The sequence below is a fragment of the Solanum dulcamara genome, chromosome 10 (genome assembly GCF_947179165.1).
Source record: "Solanum dulcamara chromosome 10, daSolDulc1.2, whole genome shotgun sequence".
Taxonomy (NCBI): Eukaryota; Viridiplantae; Streptophyta; class Magnoliopsida; order Solanales; family Solanaceae; genus Solanum; species Solanum dulcamara.
In genome coordinates, this window is record NC_077246.1 from 7,238,339 (window position 1) to 7,264,018 (window position 25,680).

The following is a 25,680-nucleotide window of genomic DNA, read 5'->3' on the forward strand; positions in this document are numbered from 1 at the left end:
AAATAATTCATTTTGCATGTTTTTATTAGTTTTTTTTGTTTGTTATTTTTATATTTCATATGTGGTTCGAGATTTATATTGAAATTTGATAATATTTAAATTTATAATTTTTATTTTATTTTTTATTTGAGTACTCGAATTGAAATTCGATTAAATTCAGTTTTACATGTGTGTTCATCTATACCTTAAAATAAAGATACAATCTCTCTCCTCCCATTTTTCTCATTCGTTCTCTCCATTTTTTTCTCTTTCTCCCTCTCCCCCTCGCTCTCTCCCCTCTTTTTGCTTGGTTTATTATGTGTATTAGTGTAAATTTTGAAACCGGATACATGTGTCTATATAAAGATACATTGATGAATGTATTAATGCATATTTTGATACTACTTGTATGTATGCATAGATACACTTATTATTTGATATCACATATATTAATAAAATTGATCTTAGATACACTGAATGACATTGATTTTGGATACACAGATATATGAAATTGATATTGGACATACGGATACATAAAATTTGTGAAACTCAGATACATTTTGAAATACAGATACACAGGGAGCGGGGCGAAGGAAAGAGGAAGAGAGATAAGCGAAAGAGTCAGTGTATCTTAGATACATGTAAATCATGTTTGGATACAATGTATCTAAAACAAATTACACCACTTTGACTCGTGTTTATCTGAGATACATATATTCAAAACAATATTTTTCTAACAAAAAATGTAATTAAGAAAACTGTCGTTTCAAGTAATTAACACCAATAATAATGTGCTTTATGTTGTTTACTCAAAATCAAAACCTGATTAAGAATGAAGAATTAGATGTGCAAACTTCTACAATTAGAATAGTAAATTCATCTCAATTGTAAGGATATGAATAAATAAAATATCTAGTAAGAGACAAAATTGAACAATTTTGAGCATAGGAACAATTTAGAACTTCAACTTTTCAAAAACTCTGTGGTAGTGTGCTCCATTGTGTAATATTTATTCGAAAAGCATCTTATGCTTTCTTTGTTCTTGTAGCTTTTAGACCATTCTATATTGGGAAAATGACTTTAAAAAATAAAACAAAAAATTGATTTTAAAGACACAATAAAAAGAAGAGTTAATAAGATTCTTGCATCGACTTTGTAGTACTAGTTCAAATTGTATATATAAATTATCCATAATTTATACATCCGCTGGCTATTTTTAGTTTAAGTAGTTTGGTAGCTTACAATCATACTAGGTCCTATGTTCTATTTTTTGGTACATGATGAAAAGATCATGTACTGTAGACCAAATACTTAAGCATAAACTTCTTTTTATACTTGCAAACTAGACCTACAAGATACAGCCACACAACATTTTGACACAAACAGCTTCTTCCTTATATCTACAAACTAGACCTACAAGATACAACAACCACACATGTTTAGATACATAACATAACAAAGCCTATGCATCCTCGGCATCACTGATACTTTGACGAGTATCGATGTAGAATTCAGTGTCAACTCCATCAATGATCCTATCTCTGTTAACAAACAACCAGAAGAGCATGTAATGTTATATGGAAGAGATTCAAAACAGACAAAGATGTTTTCCAGTACAAGAAAAAAGATGCACCTTTCAAGAACAAACTTCCCTTCTTTATACTTCTGGCTTTCCTCGTGCGCAGCCTCCTGCATGAAGAGTGCTAGTTGTAAACAAAATTTCCGGTGTAGGTAAATCATGCATATGCAATTGGTAACACATTTATATGGCTAGAGGAGTAACTATTTCTCTCCTCTTTTTGTGTGTGTGTTTGTTATGCAATTGGTAACACATTTATATGGCTAGAGTAACTATTTCTCTCCTCTTTTTGTGTGTGTGCTTGTTTTGGTGTCTATGTCTACATGTATGAGGAGAGACAGAGAGAGAACGAAAGGGAATACATATTTCCAGCCAACAATTTGCCCACAACAGCAACAAAATATATCTGCTACCGTGTGCATCCCAGAAAGCATCACCCTCTCCTCCTGAGGTCCAATAGTTACGTTCACCCTGAATCACAAAGTCAAGCGGATCCAGTCAGACCTCTGCATACATATCAAATGGAGTACAATTGCAAAGAGTTGGTAAGGTAAAGGGGAAATGATGCTAGTAAATATATCAGCTATTACACTGCCAAGGCTTCTATGATCATCGACCATAGAAATAGAAATGAAGTGATAATCCTACATCCTTAACAACTTGATCTATAAAATGGATTTCTTTTTTATTTCAAAGAACTCCATTTTTCTGATCATGTTTTTGAAAAATTCACCGTCACGGACCTTTCACTTTCACTACATCAATGTGGATTGCCTCGTGAAATAGCAATAGAACTTTTCCATACATTTGTAATTCATGGTCTAATTAGACAAGTCTAACATCTTCCTTTGAAAATCGGAGTTGGTAAGAGTAAAATTCGAGAAAAAATGTGTCACAAACAAATTGGAGTCGAAACTTCCTATTTGTGGAAAAAAAAGAAGGGGAAGAAGGGAGGTTGTCTAATATCTATCTTATTAGTGATACAACCCAATTCTATAAGATAGGATATGAGAAACTATACATGTTCCAATACTAGAAAAAGCAAACACTAATTTCTATTCAAATACAGCTTCAACTCAACAGCCATGTTCAATGCACAAAATCAAGTTTCCGAATGCTGATGTTTGGTGCCTTCAAGTGGTAAGGTTAATGCTAAATATTCAGGCTCATTTCTTTCCAAATTGGCAGCCTTTCTGTATATCAACATTTTCAGAGCATAGCTTTGTAATTTGAAGCAGCTCAGATTTCAAGTCCTTCATTACTTTCGCTTTTCCTTGTATTATTGAGCTATCATCCTCTCATCCTTTTCCTTTAAAGGAAAACAAGTCGGATTTGGGGTGAAAAAATTACCCCTGCCAATCTGCTTAGGTTTGGGTGGATTAATGACCCACTTATTTTATTAACTCAACCTATTTTGATGTGCACAATTTGGCTCATTTAAAAACTCAGTTAATATGCAACGCAAACTAACATGAGAAACTTTGTCTAAATATTTTTAAGACATTTTTTTATTTGATATGTTATATATAGTCATAGTAAAAGAAAAAAAATTCTTATTAGGTACTTAAAAAAATTGTGCGGATTGGGCTATGACTTGATTCTTAGCCCATTTCAGCCCAAGTAACTTGACCGCCCATTTATTAACTCAACCCACTTTGAACAGCCCAAATTTAGCCCAACCCTTTCATATGACACCCCTAAGTTGGATGTTGCTGCTAGCATTTAATTGTTTAGTAACATGAAATCAGTATATGTGTGCAATATTGAAAATTGGGAACTCTTTTGGATTTCACTAATAAGTCGTTGTCACTAGGAAGGAAGTATTTTCTTCTGCATATAACACTGTCTAGAGGTTCAAGTTATTACAGTTCATACAATGTGAGTTCCTCCATCCATTACAATTTAGAAAGCATCATGATGGATGTGAAATGTAATATGATTAGTCACGGACACATCGACATGGTAAATTTTGAGAATTTGATACAAGGGAGGAAGGATAGATCAATTCTATAACATTGACAATTATGAACATATCATATAGAGAAAAGGCGGCATATAAAATGTAAAAGTTATTATAGCAAATATCTTTTTTCGATAAATATATTTAATACTCCCTCTATCCCAATTTATGTGAAGGTGAGACAACCATATATTAAGCTGCTATTAGCAATTTTCTCACCCAATTAATTTTCTTATTTTATTTTATATGGTTTGTATTGCTTATTGTTTATGTATAACTCTCAGGTGTTTCGTTTAACTGGAGACCTTATTACAAGATAGCCAGAAACATAATTCATACGGTTGTTTAAGGAGGAACGTATATCAGTTGGATAATGTTTCTTATTTGGTATCTCTCTCCCCTTCTCTTTTGGAATAAAGTCTTCTTTCGTTTCTTCTGAATTACTGGAGCAAGCATGTTATGTGAAGATTAGAAATCCTTTTGTGCAATTGAAACTAGAAATCTTTTTCTTTCCTTTTTCAGAAAGGAGAAAATGTGCCTTTCTTAGAAAAGAAGATTAGCTGTGAACTGCTTGAAATGAGGTTATATTGTTATTGACATCACCTTTATTTAAGATCTCTAATACTCCCTCCGTCCAAATATATGTGAAGATGGTTGACTAGACACAAAGTGTAAGAAAAAAAGGAAGATTTTTTGAAACCTGTGGTCTAAAATAAACCATAGGAATTTCTGCGGCTATAAATAATTTCATTAAGGATAAAATGGGAGGTTTGAAGTTTAATTTTCACACCCTCCGTTTCAATTTATTTGCCTAATTTTGACTTGGCACGGAGTTTAAAATCTAAAGAAGACCTATGAATTTAGTGGTCTTAAACTAAAAATATGTAGAATGTACAAAATATCCTTTAATCTTGTCATCTTAAGCATGCCATGAAAAGTTAGAATTAAAGAGTTGCCAAAAAAGGAAAGGGATATTCTTTTTTAAAAAGACTAAAATGGAAAGAAAGACAAACAAATTAAAACAGATGGAGTACTATGGAAAGCTGTCATTCTTTCTGGGATTGACTAAAAAGCAATGAGTGTCACATAAATTGGGATGGACAGTTCAATTAGAATTAAGAGTCCCCGAGCAACGATCGTCTGATCTTTTCCAACTGAAATTTTCTAATGTACTAAAACCTAACAAAATCCCAATCCTCTTCCCGACACCATAACTAATCAGATAGGATACAAAAAGAATGCAACAGATATCAGTCTCAACTCTCAAATGGATGCATGATTATCAACAAAGTCAATTCAAGTGTGAAACAAGCAGATTAAGTCATAAACAAAACTGGTTATGATCAATTGTAGTTGAGAAATTAAAAGGCACTCACACTTTATTGAACAGGTATGCTTTTCCTCTGCGGCAATGAAATCCCTGTCCATAAAACCAACCGTTAAAAAAAACCACAAACCAAGCAAGCAAAAAGTGCAATACTACGAATAAACCGTGGTAGAAAATTTCCAGTGCATATACCACAAATAAAAAGAAAGTCTGCTCAGAATAATCTATCTATATATTATAACAGTAGGAACTCCAACACTAAAAAGTTAAAAGACCTAAATACCCTTCTAAATACTCTAAATATCCTACTTATAAATAAATAAGCACACATATATAGGTAGTATATAATTTGTTTTGAAGTTTCTTTTCCAAAAGGTTGTGTCATTAAGGTAGCATAGATATCATTATGGGAGAAGTTGATCGTTGAAATGATAATTGATACAACATTAATAGACTATCATTCTTTTCCAAATCAATGATTTCTCTAGAAGCTAAATAAATGGCCTCTAGAACATTGTATCCATTGTTTTTAGTGAAAGCCATATCTATTTAAATGATTTCTCAAGCAATTAATTAGCAACATAAAACTAAATTGTGCAATTATTTTATCCCACCCTCTTCACAATATAAAATTACATGTTCAAAGGGGTAATGAAACAATATAGTCAATATCAATCCAGAATCAATTTGGTCCATTACCTTCATCTCTATGTTGGAAAAAAAAACTTGAAGAAACGTGCCTGAGTTTTGGCAATTGAAACCATTGGATCAAATCCATAAGGATAAAGATTGGTTAAAATGCCGAATCACTCTCCAAGTCTGGTCCTTGAGCATTTGGTAATATAATTTTACGCTTTTTTACGTTGTTTCTTCGAGTGTATAAACATTGACTAGGGATATTACTGTGAAGCTATATGCCAATAAACAATAGCATGGAAATGCCATGTGAACATTTATAATTAATCAAGAGAAAGACTTAGTTTTATATTTGAGAGAAGGATAATCAATAATAATATCTAAAAATAGAAATTAAACATAACAAAAGCCAGAATAGTAAACCAAATGGAGATACCGGTTATAAAATTTGTGCAAATTGTACATAATCCATTTTCAATGCTTCAATTATAACATATACACTTCCATATAAATCACAAAATAAATCCATCTCGAAAGAAGTTAAAAAGTTCTCCGTCAACTTCGAAATTAAGCTAGGTGACATGTAATATAAACTGGTACAGATCTCATACCTAATGATAGCACCAAAATCACTTCCAACTTGAAAGCCAGTAAGCATGAATACCATACCTAGTCTTCCAATTATCAAGTTGAATCACTTTCTTCACAACCCACAACGAAACAAACAAACAGAGCAAAAAGCATAACCACTCTCTACACATTATTCTATTTCTTCCATAAGATTATTCTAAAATTGTTAATACAAAATTCTGGAGTTGAACTACTAACATGTTTGAGCATAAAATTCCAGAATTCAACTCCAGAATTTTCAAGAATTTGAAAAACAACAAAAAGGTCTTTTTCACTATAAATTAACCACTTGCAAAAATCATTTTTCACCTTGAAAACAAAAACTACTTTTTCTTTAAATTTCACAATGAAACACTTACTAAATTATGCACTACATGATTCGACATACACGTGCCCCGAAAAATCTAGCACAAGCAAATGATCATGCAAGAATATTTCTTTTCTTTCTAGTTGAATAGCCCTGTTTTCTCCTTTGGTTATACTTTTGGAAGATGTGTAGGCACAAACACAATCTAATTATGCAAAAACAAGAAAATAAAAGCTAATTACTCAAACAAACAACAAACCCCAAAAGTCCAAAACCCAATGAAAAGCTCTATAACAAAAGTTAAGATTTTTCTTTCTAAAAACTTAGCCAGAAAGGGACATTGAAGAAATGGTTACCCTAGAAACAAGGTCATCAGCAAGGGCAAGGTGGGTTTTGCAGAATTTGCACTTGTATGTCCTGCCTTCAAGATCTACAACAAATATCCTTCCCATTTTCAATGAAAATTCAACAAAAACCCCACAAAACAAGAATTGATTTTTGGTTAGTTGTGATAGTGCGGTGGGAGGGCTCTTGGGGTTTTAAGCACACAAACAGAAAAAAGTACTTAGTGAGGATTAATTTGCCTTTGATCAATAAATTTAAAAAATAGAGCAAATTGTATTTGAAAAAAAAAATTAAAAATATTTTTAAAGTGTATTTGTTTGTGAAGCATTTTTCAAAAATATATTTTTGGGGGAAAGCTGTATTTTTATCTTCTGCATAACAATTTCTAATATTCGGTAGAAGCATTCATTTTCTTCCAAAAAGTTTAAAGTTTGGTTGGATTGAATTATTTTAAAGTAAATTTTAAATGTTTTTAAGGTTGAAATAGTTTTTAGACAGTTTTGTAGTATTTTGATAAAATATAAAAGTGTTTTCAAGTCAAAATAATAAAAATAAGACAAAAATTATAAGTGAAAAATCTTAACTTATGATTACTGACTTATAAGTTATAAGTTTGTCCACACAGATTATTAATCAAACACCCTACTTTTTAAAATTAAACACTTCTTTAAAATTTATAAATAATAATTATAAAAAAGCTGGCTATAAGTCAAATCAGAATATTTAGTAAACCGCCACTAATAAATAGTGATTTTCTAATTCTTATAATTGAAAATTAGATACTATTACCAAATTTTATTTTAACTTTAGATTGTGGAATTTGAAGTTAAGCTTCATTAATTCCCAACTTTAGAAAATTTGAGTTGAAATTAATTTTTTAAAGATTGAAATTTAAACTCCCAACTTTTCGTTGAAATTATGTTTGCTCAATTTGTATTTTAGACCATAGTAATGTATTTAATACAATATCAGATTTTCAGTCAATATCAAATAAGTACTAAGTAAGTTTCTCAACACTTGAGCACTGAATATTATGAAATCCGAATAATAACTAAACAAAAAATAATAAATGCAAAATATATATATATATATATATATATATATATTATTAGGCATGCAATTTTGATTTTCAACTAAACAAGTCAAATTATGACTTTAGCTTCCTTAAATCCTTCAAACAGTCTCAATTTGGTCAAATGTGTAGATCTAGAACAAGTAAAAGAGTACATAGACATTCATATTGCCATAAAAGGAATAGGGTCAAAAAATGAAGCAATTTTTACATAAATGAACTATTTTAGATTAATAATTATCCTTTTTATGGTACCTTTTTTATTACGGTCTATAACATATTTATCTTAATTAATAATTAAAATCACCTCATTCTCCCCCCCTCTCTCTCTCCCTCTCCCTCTCCCCCTCCCCCTCTACGTGTTGCATTTTTTTTTCTATCTATTTTTTCTCTTTTCTCTTTCTCTTTCTCCCTTTTTTTAAATTAGTAATTAATTATTCAAATTTAAATAGTACCAAAATATTTGAAATTCACATATAATACTTATAATATATTTGTATTTAAAAATATTTTAATTAAATATTCACCATATTTATTGAAGATGCCTATAATATGTATCATAAATTGATTTCAAAATCTATTATGATTATTGTTTATTTTTTCTCTTATTAATGGTGCTAAAATATATTATTTTATTATAAATATTTTAGTTATATATTCACCACGTGCATTAAACATTCCTATAATATATTGAATTTAAAATTTATTATAATTATTTTTTATTTTTTTCTCTTATTAACATAATATATTATTGTATTAAAAATATTTTAGTTATATATTCACCACGTGCATTGAAACATGCCTATAATATGTATAATATATTGAATTCAAAATCTTCTATAATTATTTTTTATTCCTTTATTGTGTTAGAAATGCATTATATTTGTCATTTTTTTTCTTTCTCTTTCCCTCTCTTTCTTTCTGCATACTTCTTTCCTTTTTTTTGTCCTTTTTTTCCCTCTCCCTCTTTCTCTTTCTCTTTCTCCCTCTTTTAAAAATAATAATTAATTAATTCAATACATATCTAACAACATAAATTAATTTAAATAGAATTGAAATGTTTGAAATTCACACATAATACTTATAATACATTTGTATTAAAAATATTTTAATTATATATTCACTATAGTTTAATTATAATATATTGAATTCAAAATCTATTATAATTATTTTTATTTTTTCTTCAATTAACGAAATATATTATTGTATTAAAAATATTTTAGTTATACATTCAGCATGTGCATTGAAACATTCTGAATACATATGCATATTATATGTATAATATATTGAATTCAAAATGTATTCCAATTCGAATTAATATTATATATTGTTATGAATTTGATTGTTGTTATTTCAACAAATATATTATTGTATTAAAAATATTTTAGTTATATATTCACCATGTGCATTGAAATATACCTATAATATAATACATTTGATTCAAAATCTATTATAATTAATTTTTATTTTTTTCTCTTATTAATGAAGTATATTATTGTATTAAAAATATTTTAGTTATATATTCACCACGTGCATTGAAACATGCCTATAATAAGTATAATATATTGAATTCAAAATGTATTACAATTATTGTTTATATTTATTTCCTTTATTGTGTTAAAAATGCATTATATATGTATTTTCATAAAAAAATATTTAATTTAAAAAATAGTAAAATCATCATTTCCATAATATCCAATCCAAAATTAAATTTAAATTAGAATAATTAATTATTACGTATTTTTTAAAAAAAAAGGAGAAAGAGAGAGAAAGATAGAGAGAGAGAGAGAGAAATCAGACCAAAAAAAGAGGAGAAGAAGAGAGCGAAAGGAGGGGGGAAGAGAAAGAGAGAGAAAGGAAAAAATGGAAAAAGGAAAGAGTGAGGAGGGGAAGAAAGAGAAAAATACTTTTATTCTTTTTTTTATTATTATTTTGGATAAAAAAATACTGTCATTTTTGGTAAAGCTAAAACATGTACTAAAATTCGTAATTAATGCTATATACTATATTATTTATGTAAATGGGCCAAAAAACAACCCCGAGCCCACGTGTCGAATTTGAAAATTTATTTCAAAACAGGTCTACTCATAATTTGGGGAACTCACGTATCGCTAAATTGGGTCACTAATTACTCCCCAATCAAAGAATTTCATAAGTCTCGCTTTGGGGCAAAAAATTTCACTTCCCCAATTCAAAATATTAATTTAATCACTTAGTGGAAATCATAATTTATGAATTAGAATCATAAATTAAATACTTAATTATATAGTGATACAAGATAGATTACTCAAGTATGTCTGTCATTTTCATCCAACACTAGATAATTTTAGTTGATCTAAAGAGTTCTCACGATTTTCATAGTCATAACTTATCACAGTATATAATTAAAGTCGAACAAACTTTTATTACCGACTAATTATATTGCATAAAATCGAATTTAAACTATAACGATCCCTCCGATCGTTATGGGTAATTGTGAAAGAAATTGGGGTAAGAAAACTTTTATTGTAATGACTTGAAAATTTTAGATTAAGCTAGTCTCAAACAAAATCTGAGTAAGGTGAGGTTTAGGGAAATCCGAGAAAGAATTAGAGAAAATATCTAAATTTAGGTTGGATTTTCTATTAGCTAAGATGTTAAGAAATTCGTAGGACTTTTCGAAAGCGAATTCGGGTAAATAGTACTCACGATATTGAACTTTGCGTGAACGAGTTATTTTAGAACGGCAAGGTTCTAAGGTGTGTTGCGAAATGGGGACTTCTGGGAGGATTTTGAGTTTTTGTCCCATGCAAACTGCTATTGCGGGTGGATCCTACGTTGGTGGTGCCATTATATATCACGACTCATCCCACTGGGCCGTGCGGGCACCTACTCTAACACTTAGATAGGAGAATCCTTACAAAATATCATGCAGAAGTTTAACAAAATACCATTACAAGTTCTAAAAGAGTCAAGAATACAACAAAAAATGAATTTTTAAAACTCCAAGGTTTATTACAAGAAACACTTAACACCCGCAAAGATACTAGTCTAAACAGGTACAAAAGCTTCTAAAGATACAAAGTATAAATAAAAGCAAGACACAACTCCATCCATAAGGAATGAAGAGTAGAAGCTGTTGGAGACTCATCTTTGTCTTCACCTATGAAACATCGCTGACCCTACAATTAGACTATGCCAAGTGGTATAGCAAGAGCAAACAACACATACTGGTAGACATCATCGGTCAACCTGATACCCACCGCTAATATAAGAAAATCAACGAGAAGAAAACATGCTCTTAAGAGATTCACCGCCAAACCTTATGCAAAACTCCTATCATTCTCATTAACCTTATTAGAGTCATTCATGCCTAACCTTTATCCTTTCTAGTTGGTCTGCTGCTAATTCTAATACAGATCAAGGCCTTATCCTTCTATCACATAGAGAAGTTTCCAAACTATGGGCCAATACTAACTCTGTCTATTAGATTTAGTTTCACACCATCACATGGCCTTAGGATAATTAACATCTCACTTGGAAGAGGACAACATTAGGGTAACTAAGCTCACCTCCTAACTGCTACTATCCCGCCATGGCGGGACCTATCCCGTTCTGGCGGCCTCGCCACAGCGAGATTCCTCTTGTCAGGGCGGCCTGCCCGGAGAAAAAATCTCTAAAAACCTTCCAATCCTCTTCTTAACCCATGTGCCTACAAGACATCAACAATAACTAGCTTTAAGTCATTAATCTCCCTTACCAAGACGGTGAATGCTTTCCACTGATTTACCCACAACCTCATACCTACTATGCGGATGCATCTAGCACCCATAACATAATTCAATCAGACATATACATGAACACATTATCAATTTTCCATTCCAGGAGAAATGTACAGTTTCATAAGATAAATCTCAATTACAACAATCAACATGATAATACTAGGACCTTCGGTCCTTTCATATCAATTATTATACAGGATGGGCATGCTTAATTATAATCTGATCCGTTTCTCTATCATCAAACATATAGTCAAGATCAATTCACAGACGATAGTCACATATTGGTTCTCTCATGGAATCCATACCCAAACCATATATGTGTCAGAACTTGACACTCGATCTTATATATGTGTCGGAATGTGACACCCGATCCTATATACGTGTTTGAATGTGACACCCGATCCTATATATATATATATATATATATATATATATATATATATAGTCAGAACTTGACACCCGATCCAATATATGTATCGGTACGTGATACTTGATCCAACATCACAATCAGAACCACAATCACAGTCCACAATGAATAGTTCACATACTTTCACAATAAGTAACAAGTTCATTGCATGTAATTGTTCACAATAGTTATTTCATTAGTTACATTCTATCTTTCTCTTCATTAATAATAATTCATCAAGCCTTTTTTATTTAAGGCATCACTTTTGGTAGAGCAAGTTCAAGATTATGAATTTCACAATTTTGGGATTGTAGACCCATTACAACAACATATCAACATTCAACAACAACAATTAAATACATAGAAGACGTCATAACCTTATTCAATCACTATTGAGAGTCTCTCTATGATAAAGACCAACCATAACCTATAACCACAGATAATTAATATGGTTCATTCAAGAGATTTATCAATACTAGATCAATTACCTCCTCCCCTTACTTTATGATTCACATTACTCAAATAATTCACATAGAACCATCAATCATATCAACAAGCAGTATTACAGTTATCAACCAAGAACTAGACTATCATCACTAGTCACATGATAATCATATCCACACGGTACATTCCTATCCTAAACAATAATAACAATGCATTCAGCCATCCAAACTCCGTGCCCAAAAGCCTAGGCATGAAATCTCCTGTTAATTACAATATAGAATGAGTAGGAACAAATTTACAACTAATTAATTAGAGAAACCTAGCCTATCTGTGTGCCAAGCAACTGTAGAGAGGCATGGTGACTTCAATCCTACCTTCCAGACAAGGAGATGGTGAAAGTGGGCCTGAATTCCGCCAATTGAAACCTTTCCTGTGTTAAAATCTCCTCTCCCTCTTTTTCCAAGCAGCCTTCGAAGGATTTCTGGGGTAACCCTCGCCTTTTTTTGGCACTTAGGGACAAGAGGAGAAAATAAAAATTCACGACATTAAGTTCTGCCCCGACCATTCCGCTCTAGCAGCTCACATCCCGCTGGAGTGGCACCGCCGTAACAGAATTATGTCCACTCTGGCAGGATGGTGCAAGTCCAGATGGTAAAATTTTATGGTTTCACATCTAGATGGCAAAATTTTATAATTTTTCATCTTCTTTAGTAATGACGGTTTAGGTCGTTACATTATAGCAGGGTTAGTCACGATTTTATGAAGAAAAGTCTCAAAATCGCTCATTTTTCTGCAAACATGTTTTGGTAAAGTACAGAGGTGACCTAGGGCAATTTTTTTATTTTTTTCATTGTTTTCATTGGTAAGGTAAGTTAATTACTACACTAACTTAGTAATTTAATTCTTAAGGCTTAGAATCTACGGTAGTAATCTTAGGGGAGAGTTTTGACTTGAATTAATAGTGGAAAAGCCATGAATTGGGTGAGATGATTATGAAATTGGACTAAAGTTAGTATTAAGTTATAATCCAGGTATTTTTAGGCTATTTCCATTGATTCTGCTATTTGTGTTATGATTTTAGACCAAGATCAAGCCAGGACATTACAAAAAGGGAAAACTCAAGTCCTTTAGAGCAGTGAGACATCTTTCGAGGTAGGTAATGGTTTTTTGATTTTGAAGTTACACAATGTATGCATGTTAAGTGATCCTATGGTATTGCTTGTACAATGTATGTTAGGGATAACATAAGGGATGAATGTGAAATGTATCATGTTGTCAATCTCATACAATGAACTTCTTTAATTTATTTGTGACTTTACAAGTATGGTTGTTTCATTGTATATGTGATTGTGTGTGATGTGTGATTACTGGTTGGCTTAGGTACCACGCATAATACAGGACATATCTTGGTTGGATCGGATACCATACCTGGTATACATTATTGATTGGCTCAGGTACCTCGCTTGGTATGAAATGTCATTCGATTGGCTCAAGTACCACATATGGTACAAATTACTATACAATTGCTTGGGTACCACGCCTGATACATGTTTGGTTATGTGCATGTATGATTGCTTACATGTGTGTTAGTTTCTTAAGTAGTGGGGTATATATTGATTGAAAATGTGGGACATTTTTCATGCAAAGGTTAAGTTAAAATTGGTGACTCAGAGTCTGATTGTATTGCTGACTTAGTGTATAAATGGTTTCATGCATGTGTTGACTTGTATTACTATGTTTTAGTTATTTGTGTACATTTGTATCTTTAGAACTAACAAATGATTCTACCAGTACACTGTTGATTTTGTGTATTGATACCGCACTTTCTCTTTTTTTGTTGAATGTTGAGTATAAGGCATATTCAGACAGCTGCTTTGTGACCTCAACTGGGAGACCTCCGTTCCCTAAATCCAAGGGTGGGTGAGGTATTTCTTTTGGCCTGCCATGAATTTCTCTCTATCTCTTAGTCCATCTGTTCGGACTTAGACATTTCAGATTTATGTTTTCTTGTTTTGGGTTGTATCCCCCTTATTCTAGACATCTTAGAGTTTTGTTACCTCGACTTTCAGGTTCTAGGGGGTTATTTTCGTAAATAATTTTGATGATGATTTTCATCTACTAAAACTTGACTTTTATTGCTTGGAAATGTTATTTTATAACAGTTGGGTTGATAGTTAGTTCTCCCACTGAAGATTTAGCATGACATTTCAGATTGTACCAGTTAAATAATCTCAAAGCCCCATCATTGAAATGCTTCCCATTTTCTGATTAATATTTTTTTTGAAATTAGGTAATTGAATTAAATAAAGACAAATTATTTGACATTAGAAAATAATTGATAGCAATAACTAAATCCATATATGGTAAGTTATTACCAATAATCAAATGCAAATCTAAATTAGATCACATCATCTCAATTTTTTATTTTTTTTTAAAATTTATTCAATAGCCTTACACTTTTTAAATTGATTTATAACTCCTTTTTCTTTCTTTCCTAATTAAATTTAATTGTTTTAATAATAAGTAGGTTGTTAGACTAAAAAAAAGGTAAAATAATCTATACAAAGTTAAATATACACTAATAATATAAATGTTTTTTATATTATCAATTTGTGTATCATAAATAAAATAAATGGATGAGGTTGCTTCTTGTTGATATATTTCAAAGTTTATTGCACCGCATAATACCAAACTTAAATATTGAATTATGCCAAACTAATTTTATATGGTAATGGTAGATAATGTTTGAAAAAACAAAAATTGAAATAACTAAATTAGAATTTCAAAAAATGGATCATATTGTAAATTGTAGCGATCCTTTCAGAAGGATGCCACTTCTTAAAAGAAAATTAATATAACACTCGCGACATTTAAAACGAGCTTAATGTAAGATATATTAATTATAATCTAGTAGTGAAACTAAGATCATTTAAAATAGTTAAAGGTATAAAAAAAATTCCATTTAGAAATTTATTTGATCTCATTATTAATCGAAGTAAGAGTTCTAATTTATGGAGGAAGAACTTTTCAAAAATAATTTAAATAAATACCTTACAAGATTTTCATGTATCGTCCATACTACTACAATTCACGTTATAAATTATTACCAAACTTTCAAGTACCAAAATCAACTAGTTCACGTCTCATACAAACATCCAAAAATAAACAATAATTTAGTACATTACAAGACTTGGGTTTACACACCCTAAAACAACAAAACATGTCGCCAAAATTATGTTACAACATATGGTGTCATGATCTACCAACCTTCAAAGTTACATATAAATGTATAACACATAGATCATATACAAGTCTCATAATTTCTACAAAATATAGATGACTATATGCAAATGTGATCTTCCTTAAAGCTTAATTATTTTTTTTATCTCTAATGGTCAACTTCAAGTATCTTCTCGGGCATTCCCTACAATAGAAGCAACTATCGCTAAGCATAAACCTTAGTGGTGTAAAAATTATAAGTTTGGAGCCTTTAGATTCTCCAATTTACCTTTCTCAAGTCGTGGTCATTACAATTTTAACATAATAAATAAATTTAGTAAACAAATATATCAAGAGTATCAAGTTCGATATTTAAAGATTAAGTATCAAGAAAGCTCATAGCAACATCTCACAAGAGATCGAATAACAAGTCTCGCCCAATGTACATCATGCCGTCACACCAAGTATTATCAAGTATCAAGAAGGATCGAAATTCTGTATCAAGAAGGGTCAAAATCAAATAATCAAGATAACTAAGAATTATGTTAAAAATAGTTTTCTAGTTCGTGCTTTAACTGGACAACTTCCATACTTAAAGACAAATCAAAAATTCAGAGTCAAGATGGTAAAAGATCCAACCAAGTGATTGAGTAATTCATACAAATGGGCGAGTTAAACCAATGTCTTGCAAAGTATTAAAGGATACCAACACGACAATACAAAGAGACAAGAAGTAACCACCTGTACCAAGATAACCTTTTAGATATACCAGTAGATAATAAGAGTACAAGTACAAGATTATATACAAACTTTAATCTTTTAGAAAATCACAGTCCAGCTACAACTTCAAGAGTCCAAATCAGACCAAAAAACGTATCAAGTTCTTCAGCTTGTGCACGAATATATAAAATCTTAGAAATACAATTAAATACCTTCTCTAATTTCTAATACCTCTATCATGTTGATATAATACAAACATTCCTTGCCTGCGAATTAAATGATCGAACATCAACAATGGTAGTCACTATTATCATCAAAAGTCAGCCTAGTTGGTGTAAATAACACTAGGTTTCCAAAATAACAAATCTGATCAGTCCTAGTACATCATGTTATAACTTAGTTTGGAAAAGGAAAATGACAAAACTGGATTTTATGTCTTCACAAAAGATGTAGGTATATGTATTAAGGTTTCAAAGAGTCAAGAATCACTGCAAAATTTGAAAATAAAATATATAATCAAAACATTAACCATTGAATATAAGGGATTTCTAGATCAAAAACTCAGACTGAACTTGTCCTATATTGCGTCCCTTTTTTAGAAGCGATAAAAAAACTAGATTTCAACATAAACATAACGGTTGTAGGTATGTGTGCTAGCTTTCCGAAACATATGTTTTCACCGAATATAGAGTACTAAACAATGATATATGCTAACATACTAAACATTGCACATTTCAAAAATAAATTTGATCACTTACCACAAGGTAGAGTGTGTCTTGAGTTCCAGCCAAAAGGAATATGTTTTTCCTATGATTTTGAGAACTAAAATGGTTATAAAAGAGTTTTCAAGGTTTCTTAGTATTATGGAAACCGAATTTCTATAGGTAGGTTGAAAAAAATATGCTATAAAAGTAATATTTATCACTTAATATAGCTAGAAAAATGGAGATTGCCAAAAACGTAAAAAGTTGGCTGCCCAAGATTTTGAATATATCATACTTTAGTTACTATTATTAGAAGGATATATATATATATATATAATAGTTGGAGTTATATATATATATATATATATATATATATATATATAATGTCATGGACATGTACTAAACTATCTTAAGACAATCATTTATAATGCTGTCACAATTTGAGGTAACCATGTTTTCTCACGTCACAAAATTCGAGTCAAGGAATTGAAAAGTAGGAGTTATTCCTGTCATAAAAAAATAACCTCTTGAATTGTGAATTTGACTTAAATAATTAAGAGTGTCACATAAACACTCCCAATTTAGCCTATTTTTGACACAACTAACTTTAAATTATTATTATAAATCTATAAATCTTAGAAATCGAATATGTCACGACCGCGACCTGCAGTGACTGGCACCCACACTAACTCTCCGGTGGGAAAACCATTACTATACCCCAACTAACAACAATCTGAAGATATAAATAATTTTAAAGATGTGGAAGTGGGTTTAATCAATAAAACATAGACTGAGTTCCCACGAACTCAAAAATATCTAGGATTCAACCCAAACATGCGAAAATTCATCCTAGAAATTGAAAGTTCATCGTATCAAAACTCTAAACAACTAACAAGTCTAGAAAGAGAATGCAATCCCCAAAAGAAAGTCCTTAAAGAATAAACTAGTGTCCGGACATCTAAGTCTCCAAAGAAGGATTAGAATAAAAGAGAGTACACGACAGCCTGAAAGAATAGCTCACCCTTGAACTCGAATTTTATCACTCCTTTAAGTGAGGTCTCTCCGCAGCCGATTGAATATTTCCTGTACTAAACAAAGACAGAACAAGTGTAGTATCAATACACAAAATTAACAGTATACTAGTAGGAGCACGCAGTTAGTCAGTAAGCGAGTCATGGACAAGTAAACCCAACATAGTAAGCACATATATACAGAATAACTTAACCATTTCCATATCAACCAATACTCAACAAGATCACAGTCCATCAATCTCAATACCATGCAATTTCACATACGAATCCTCTCATGGACCTGCAAACATTCATTATATGTCGAAATGTAACACCCGATCCAAGATTTGTGTCGGAACGTGACACCTAATCCAAATGTGTGCCAGAACGTGATACCCGATCCAATTATATGTCAAAACATGACACCTGATCCAACATACAAGCAGCCACAATTACAATCAATAGTCAATATTATATAACCAAGAATAAGTTTATCACCAGTCAGGCCAGTAGTGATCATTTCACGTAACTCATATCATGCTTTTGTATTCACATACACATATGCTTACAATGCAGTAATTTAACAAGTACATAAAATACATACAAGAAACAAAACCATCACCTACCTAAAATTCAAGCTTTAACCACTCAAAGGTACAAGAGCTTTTCCCTTCCGGGTTCGTTCCGCTTGTTTTTGGTCTAAAAATAGTAAATGCATATAAATGATCACAAAATAGCCTAACTAATATGAATTACAACACAATTCTCATCCTAGGACAAACCCATGATCCTAACCCCCATTCTAGGGCTTCTTTCCACCGTTAGTTTTCAAGCTAACCCCCCTCCCACTCAAGATCACCCACCATTGATTATGGGTTCTAGGAATCAATTTATAAGTTTAGGGAGTAAATTATTTATTTTTGGCACCAATTTGGGGGGGGGGGGAACCAATAGGAAATCGTCCTAGGTCATTTTTGGTCTTTCAAAAATGAAGTGGAAATAAAAGAAATTATTCTGGGATTTTTTCTGACTTAAGTTCACGACTGTCCTGCCACAGCGGGACCATCCTGATCTAGAGGTCCCGCTCTAGCGGGTTGCACAAAAATAGAGAACTTGGAACTTAAGCTCCAAACTACCATTTCACAACACACCCTCATCCCATGATATTTTAAACTATACCCTTTATGCCTAATTAAATTTTTGGAGTTTTACTCACCCAAAGGTGATTCCGTAAAGCCGTAACAACTCCGTATTGTCTTGGTTATTATCTAAATCAATCAGATTGTCAATTCTACCCCCCCTCCACTTACTATCGGGTCAACCTAGACTTTATCTGACTCAGAATTCATCCAAGTATGACCTAGGCTTAAATTTTCCAAAGTTACTACCCGAAGTTTTCTAGCCTAAATTCCTTTTTCCTTGGTCTATCCATAACGACAAGGACAGGTCATTACAATAGATACTAATTTACCCATCACTTGTTTTCGAGTGACCAACCAGGGAAAATAGGGCTAAAGTAGAGATAGAGTAGTACATTCTTTGACGAACAATTGAGGATGACCGTCTCGCATGTCTTTTACGGTTTCCCAAGTAGCTTCCTCTACCAAAAGATGCTTCTATTGCACCTTTACCACATTGATCTCTTTAGTCCTCAACTTTTGGACATCGCGATCAAGGATTGCAACTGACTCTTCCTCGTACTGAAGATCCTTGTCTAACAAAATTGAGTTCGATGTAATTTTCATATCCATGGTACTTTTTTAGCATCGACATATGGAATATCGTATGTACTTTAGACAAGCGAGGTGGTAAGGCCAATCTGTACGGCACTGGCCCTACGCAGTCAAGAATTTAAAAAGAACCAATATAGAGAGGACTGAGCTTGCCCTTTTTACCAAACCTCACTACCCCCTTAACGGGTGACACTTTTAGGAGTACTTGCTCGCCTGTTTGGAATTTCATATCCCTCACTTTATGGTCAGGATACTCCTTATGATGACTTTGAGCTGCTAGAAGCTTAGTTTGGATGCTTCGTACCTTATCTTGAGTATCCTTCACTAAGTCTATCCCCAAAGGCTCCACCTCTCCAGCTTCAAACCATCCTATGGAGACCGACATCCCCTCTCATAAAGAGCTTCGAAAGGTGTCATCTCAATGCTGGAATAGTAATTATTATTGTAGAAGAACTCGCATAAGGGCAAGAACTTGTCCCAATGTCCCCAAAGTCGATCACACATGCCCTCAACATATTTTCCAGCATCTGGATAGTTCTCTCTGATTGTCCATCTGTCTGTGGATGGAAAGCAATGCTGAAAGTGATCTGAGTACCTAGCTTTTCATGCAACCTTTCCTAAAATTTAGAGGAGAACTGCGTACCATGGTCTGAAATTATGGAAAGGGGCAGCCTGTGCAACCTTACTATCTCTTTCACATAAATCTTTGCCCACTGTTGCGCATTATAATCCATTTTAATCGGAATGAAGCGTGCTGACTTGGTCAACTTGTCAACCACCACCCAAATAAAATCATACTCCCCCAAGGTCTTGGGGAGTCCCACCACAAAGTCCATGGCAATTCTATCCCACTTTCATTTAGGAATGGACATTATTTGAAATAGCCCTACAAGTCTTTGGTACTCATATTTTACCTTTTGGAAATTCTGACACTTGGCTACATATTCAGCTATGTCTTTCTTCTTATCCGCCCACCAATATAGACTTTTCAAGTCTTGGTACATCTTGGTTACTCCAGGGTGAATAGAGTACCGCGAACCATGAGATTCAGACAGAATTTTCGGAATTATGCCATCCATTCGGGAAACACAAATACTTCTCCTAAAGTTAAACACCCTACCTGTATCAAGTGATGAATCTTAGGCCTTGCCCATTAAATTTTTTTCTCTAATCTCATTCAATTTTACATCTTCAAACTGTTTAGCCTTAATTTCCTATATAAAAGTGGCCCTTAGATCAATACTGGCCATCAACCACCCTTCTCTAAGATGCCTAGTCTCATGAATCTGGCTTCCAAGGGACTGCTTACAGACTCCCAAACAAGCTAGACTGCCCATGCTAATTGGTTACGAACTTAATGCATCTGCTACCACATTAGCCTTATCTGGATGATACTAATGGTGACATCATAGTCCTCGAGCAACTCCATCTACCTCCGTTGTCTCAAATTGAAATCTTTCTGGGTGAACACATGCTGCAAACTGCGGTGGTCAGTAAACACCTCACACTTGACGCCATAAAGATAATGCCTCTAGATATTCAGGGCAAACTCTACAACTGCCAACTCCAAGTCATGTGTTCGATAATTTCTCTCATCAACATAGCACCCAAACCTGAATGTGAAGCATCACAATAAATAATAGAGTATTTAACTTTGATCAACAGGGTCAAAATAGGTGTTGTAGGGTCAAATGAGTAGCGATAGAAGCAAAGTTCTTCACGAACCAGCGATAATAACTGGCCAGTCTCATAAAACTCCTAATTTCATTCACAGAACTAGGCCGAGCCCAGTTATTAACTACTTCATTCTTTTGTGGGTCTACCATTACATCTTTTTTTGAAATAACATGACCCAAAAAGGTAACTGAAGGCAACCAAAATTCACACTTAGAGAGTTTTGTGTACAACTTTTGCTTTCTCAGTACACCCAGCACAATACAAAGATGATCTTCATGTTCCTGTTCACTCTTTGAATACACCAAAATATCATCTATAAAAATAATAACGAATGAATCTAGGAATGGTTTGAAAACCCTATTTGTCACGCCCCGAGAGGGTACCCTAGGCGTGGCCGGCACTCAAAAACCATTTTTGGCTTCTGAGAGAATCACTTGGTCTCATTTCTTATTTATTCATCAATGGAAGACTTAAGAATACTAATGTGGGCTTGTCATAATCAAAGGAAAATAGATAATTCTTAGAAGAAGTAGTTTCTAAGGAGAACTACTCTGATTACATCATCAGACTCTGTCTATGAAGCCTCTAATACTCTTAGATGGTGCCAATGACATGTCCATGGATACCTCAAAAGAAACATCACACTCAACAATAATAAAAATATAAGAAGTTCCTTTGAATACAAGAAGGACTCACTAAATAGCCGAAAAGAAATAATTTTCAACGATGCGCCTATTGAGGATCTCTAACACCTATATCTGCATCATAAAATGATGCAGGTCGAATGATGTCAGTACGTGGAATGTACGAGTATGTAAAATGGCAGGAAGGTAAGGACAGATATCAAGATACCCCTCTCAATAAAACTCAGCTCAGAACTCAACATCATCTCAACATCAATATGTAATGCAAGTTTAAAATATAATAATAAAAATAATAGTAATAATCAATGCTTACTCAGTTGGGAGTTTCTCTAACCGACAACCATCACTTATGAGCTAGCGATGATACAACGAAGCAATGTCGTTGCCACATATATCCAATACCTTGCCAGGATAAAGGACATCACCATCTTGGATCCACTCATCAAAGTCCTCTTTTTGGGACTTAAGAGGCATAGCCTCAATCCTACGCTGGCTACGTAGTTCTGGGGTTTGAGTCAATTAAACTCTTACCCAACTCGGTGCTCAATACTACTCCCAAAATATGTGCTCATATTAAACTCATCATCTAGTCTCATTGGACTTTAATTTAAATCATCAAACTCATCTCATTTCATGTTCATCAATCATCATACTTCCAAAAACATCATTTACATCTCATCAAAACATCTTGCTCAAAATATCATTTGCTCAAATTCATTCAAACTCAACTCTTTTTGCTCTTCAAAACTCAATAAAATACATATATAGTATTAATTCATATAACTTTCTTTTTATCAATGAAAATAATAAAAAGTCAATATCTTTACTCAAAACATGTGTAAAAATATTCATGAACATCAAATTAATTAAAATTAATGGGAAAGTAGCTATGAACAATAATTCCAATAATATGAGAGATAACAATAATAATAATATTAATGCATAAATATATCAAACTCAATAGAAGAAGAATTAATTCATTTAGAATTCAAGATTTGGATAAAACTCAAATATAACTCAATTATAATGAATTTAAATATTTGGCGCATGGACAATAAATAAATCCGAAGGTTTACTCCAAATTTGAACACTCTTGGACCCCTAGCCTTTTCTTCTCGCCGGAGCATTTTGTGTACTACCCGAAGTATAAGAATAACCGGAGTAGTATTTTTATACTACTAAAACTAAAACTATATTTGAGAAGAAGTATATAGAGAGAAGAAATGCTTAAGAAAGCTTGATGAATAAAATGAGGAAATAAGGTGAGTATTTATAGGTGGGAAAGAGGGACCTAACAATAAATAAAATAATTATAAAGAAAAATCTAAAAATTTAATGGAATATATTGATGTCATGGATGATGTTAAATGGAGGACAATTTATGTCATGAATAATGTCAAATGTATCTAGATGTTTCCATGGTAGGTAAGATGAGTTCTTTTTAACAGAATACTCTTTTTTGAAGCTGCATTTGAATAAGATAAATTCCTTATTAGGATTTGGTGTCTTCATAACAATTGTATATATGAAAGTCTAGTTTCATATCGTTCAAGAATCAACCAATTTGGAGCAACCTACAGTGAGATATGAATTTTCTTCTATAAACACTCAATTTCGTCACAGCACTATATCTTGCAAAGATTAATTTATTTGATCTACTTATACTCCGAATCTTAAGATGTGTTCTTCATGAAAGTTGTAGGTAATGATGTTGTGGTTACTTAGAAATTTTAATCACCTAATTTGGACCAACCTATGAAAAGTTATGCCCAAAATACAGAGGCTGTATTTTTTTCGTCGAGAATTGAAATACCGACATACAACATTTTAGGGGTTGTTACACTATTCATCAAACTCATGAAGGTTGCAGGTGCATTGGTTAATCCAAAAGACATCACCAAAAATTCATAGTGCCCGTACCTGGTTCTAAAAACTATTTTGGGCACATCGTCAGGCCTAATCTTCAATTGATGGTATTCAGATCTGAGATCAATCTTTGAAAACTGGGGCACCTTGCAACTGATCAAAAAGGTCATCAATATGCGATAAGGGATATTTATTTCGAATGGTAACGTTATTCAGTTGTCGGTAGTCAATGCACATTCTCATGCCACCATTCTTTTTTCTTAACAAATAATACTGGAGTACCCTATAGAGAAGCACTACGATAGATAAATCCTTTATCAAGGAGTTCTTGGATTTGAGCCTTAAGCTCTCTCAACTCTACCGGAGCCATACGGTAGGGAGGAATAGAAATTAGACAAGTGCCCGGCTCTAAGTCAATGAAGAAATTTATGTATCTATTTGGAGTCATACCAGGCAAGTCTGAAGGAAACACTTTTGGAAACTCGCACATTATCGAAATAGATTCAGTAGAGGGAGACTCTACATCAGCATTCTGAATATGGACCAAATAAGCCAAAAAAAACCCTACCCCACCATCATTTTGGCCAAGAAAAAGATTATGACCTTGGTTGGCTTGGGCCTGTACACCTCTTCCACTCTAACCTTTCCCTCCCCGGGATCTCTAGACCCACAATATTTGCATTATAATTAAGTACATCAAAATAGTGGGACAACCAAATCATGCCTAATATTACATAGAAATCGGTCATGTCTAAAATCACTAAGTCTACCCAAGTCTGGAATCACATAAATATCACAAAACAAGCACAATAAACATGGGTAACTATGACTGACTCTCCAACAGGGGTAGAAACATGGATGGGGGCATCAAGAATATCGCATAGTGCATCAAAATCCAAGGCATATTTCACGAACAAATATGAATAAGTAGAGCCCAGATCAAATAAAACTGTAGCCATCCGGTACAAACAAGAATAGTACCTGTGTTTACTACATCAGATGTTTCTACCTCGGTTTTGCCCAGAAATGCATAAAACTGAGCATGGTCATCCTCACGGGCCACTTCTCTACCTGGATATGTTGCTCCTCAACGTGCCTTACCATTACCTTATCCCCCACGGCGTCTCTGGTTTCCTCCTCGCCCACCTTGTGACGTCCTCTACTATTGAATCCCCCGGCCGTAGGTACTACTGCTACGACCTATTGGGGTGCTAAAACTGTCCTATGGGGATGGGGACATTCTCTCCTTATATGACCCAGCTCTCCACAATTGAAACAACCACGATCAAAATGCAGACTACTACCTAGGAACGATACTCTTTAACCCTCATGAGTCGGATGCTGTTGTGGAGTATCTAAAAAATTGACAGTAGAAGCGGGCAGAGCTGATTAAATTGGTTGGGATGCAATTACTAGCCTGCCTGACCCTCTAAAATAGGATCCCTGAAAATTTCCTTTGCTCTTGGACTTCTTAGCCAAAGCCTTGGCTTGCCCATCTCGCCTCACACCCTCTACCTTCTTCACAAAATTAGTGAATTCATTAAAGCTCCTACATGAAAAAGTCATGTGAACTGACAACACCCACAATTCGAAGTTCAACCCTTTTACAAAAAACCATATTCTTTCTTTCTCTGTAGTTACTAGCTAAGTAGCATAACCTA

General features: G+C 32.9%; 1 protein-coding gene and 1 long non-coding RNA gene across 4 annotated transcripts; one reads left to right on the forward strand and one right to left on the reverse strand.

Moving 5' to 3' along the window:
- Nucleotides 1–1,138: 1,138 nt before the first annotated feature.
- LOC129871012 (protein yippee-like At5g53940) lies at nt 1,139–6,990 on the reverse strand. Its single transcript, XM_055945875.1, has 5 exons — nt 6,775–6,990; nt 4,895–4,938; nt 1,921–2,029; nt 1,613–1,668; nt 1,139–1,520 (listed from the first exon to the last, which is right to left on the reverse strand). Exons 1-5 carry the CDS (start codon nt 6,868–6,870, stop codon nt 1,442–1,444), a joined length of 384 nt encoding a protein of 127 aa, XP_055801850.1. The 5' UTR covers nt 6,871–6,990; the 3' UTR covers nt 1,139–1,441.
- On the forward strand, nt 1,514–4,113 carry LOC129871013 (uncharacterized). Of its 3 annotated transcripts, none has more exons than XR_008762171.1 (3): nt 1,514–2,108; nt 2,628–2,703; nt 3,803–4,113. It is a non-coding gene; the product is annotated as an uncharacterized LOC129871013 (long non-coding RNA). The 3 variants fall into 3 exon arrangements; XR_008762170.1 differs by having other exon boundaries at nt 2,628–2,698; XR_008762169.1 differs by lacking the exon at nt 2,628–2,703.
- Nucleotides 6,991–25,680: the final 18,690 nt, after the last annotated feature.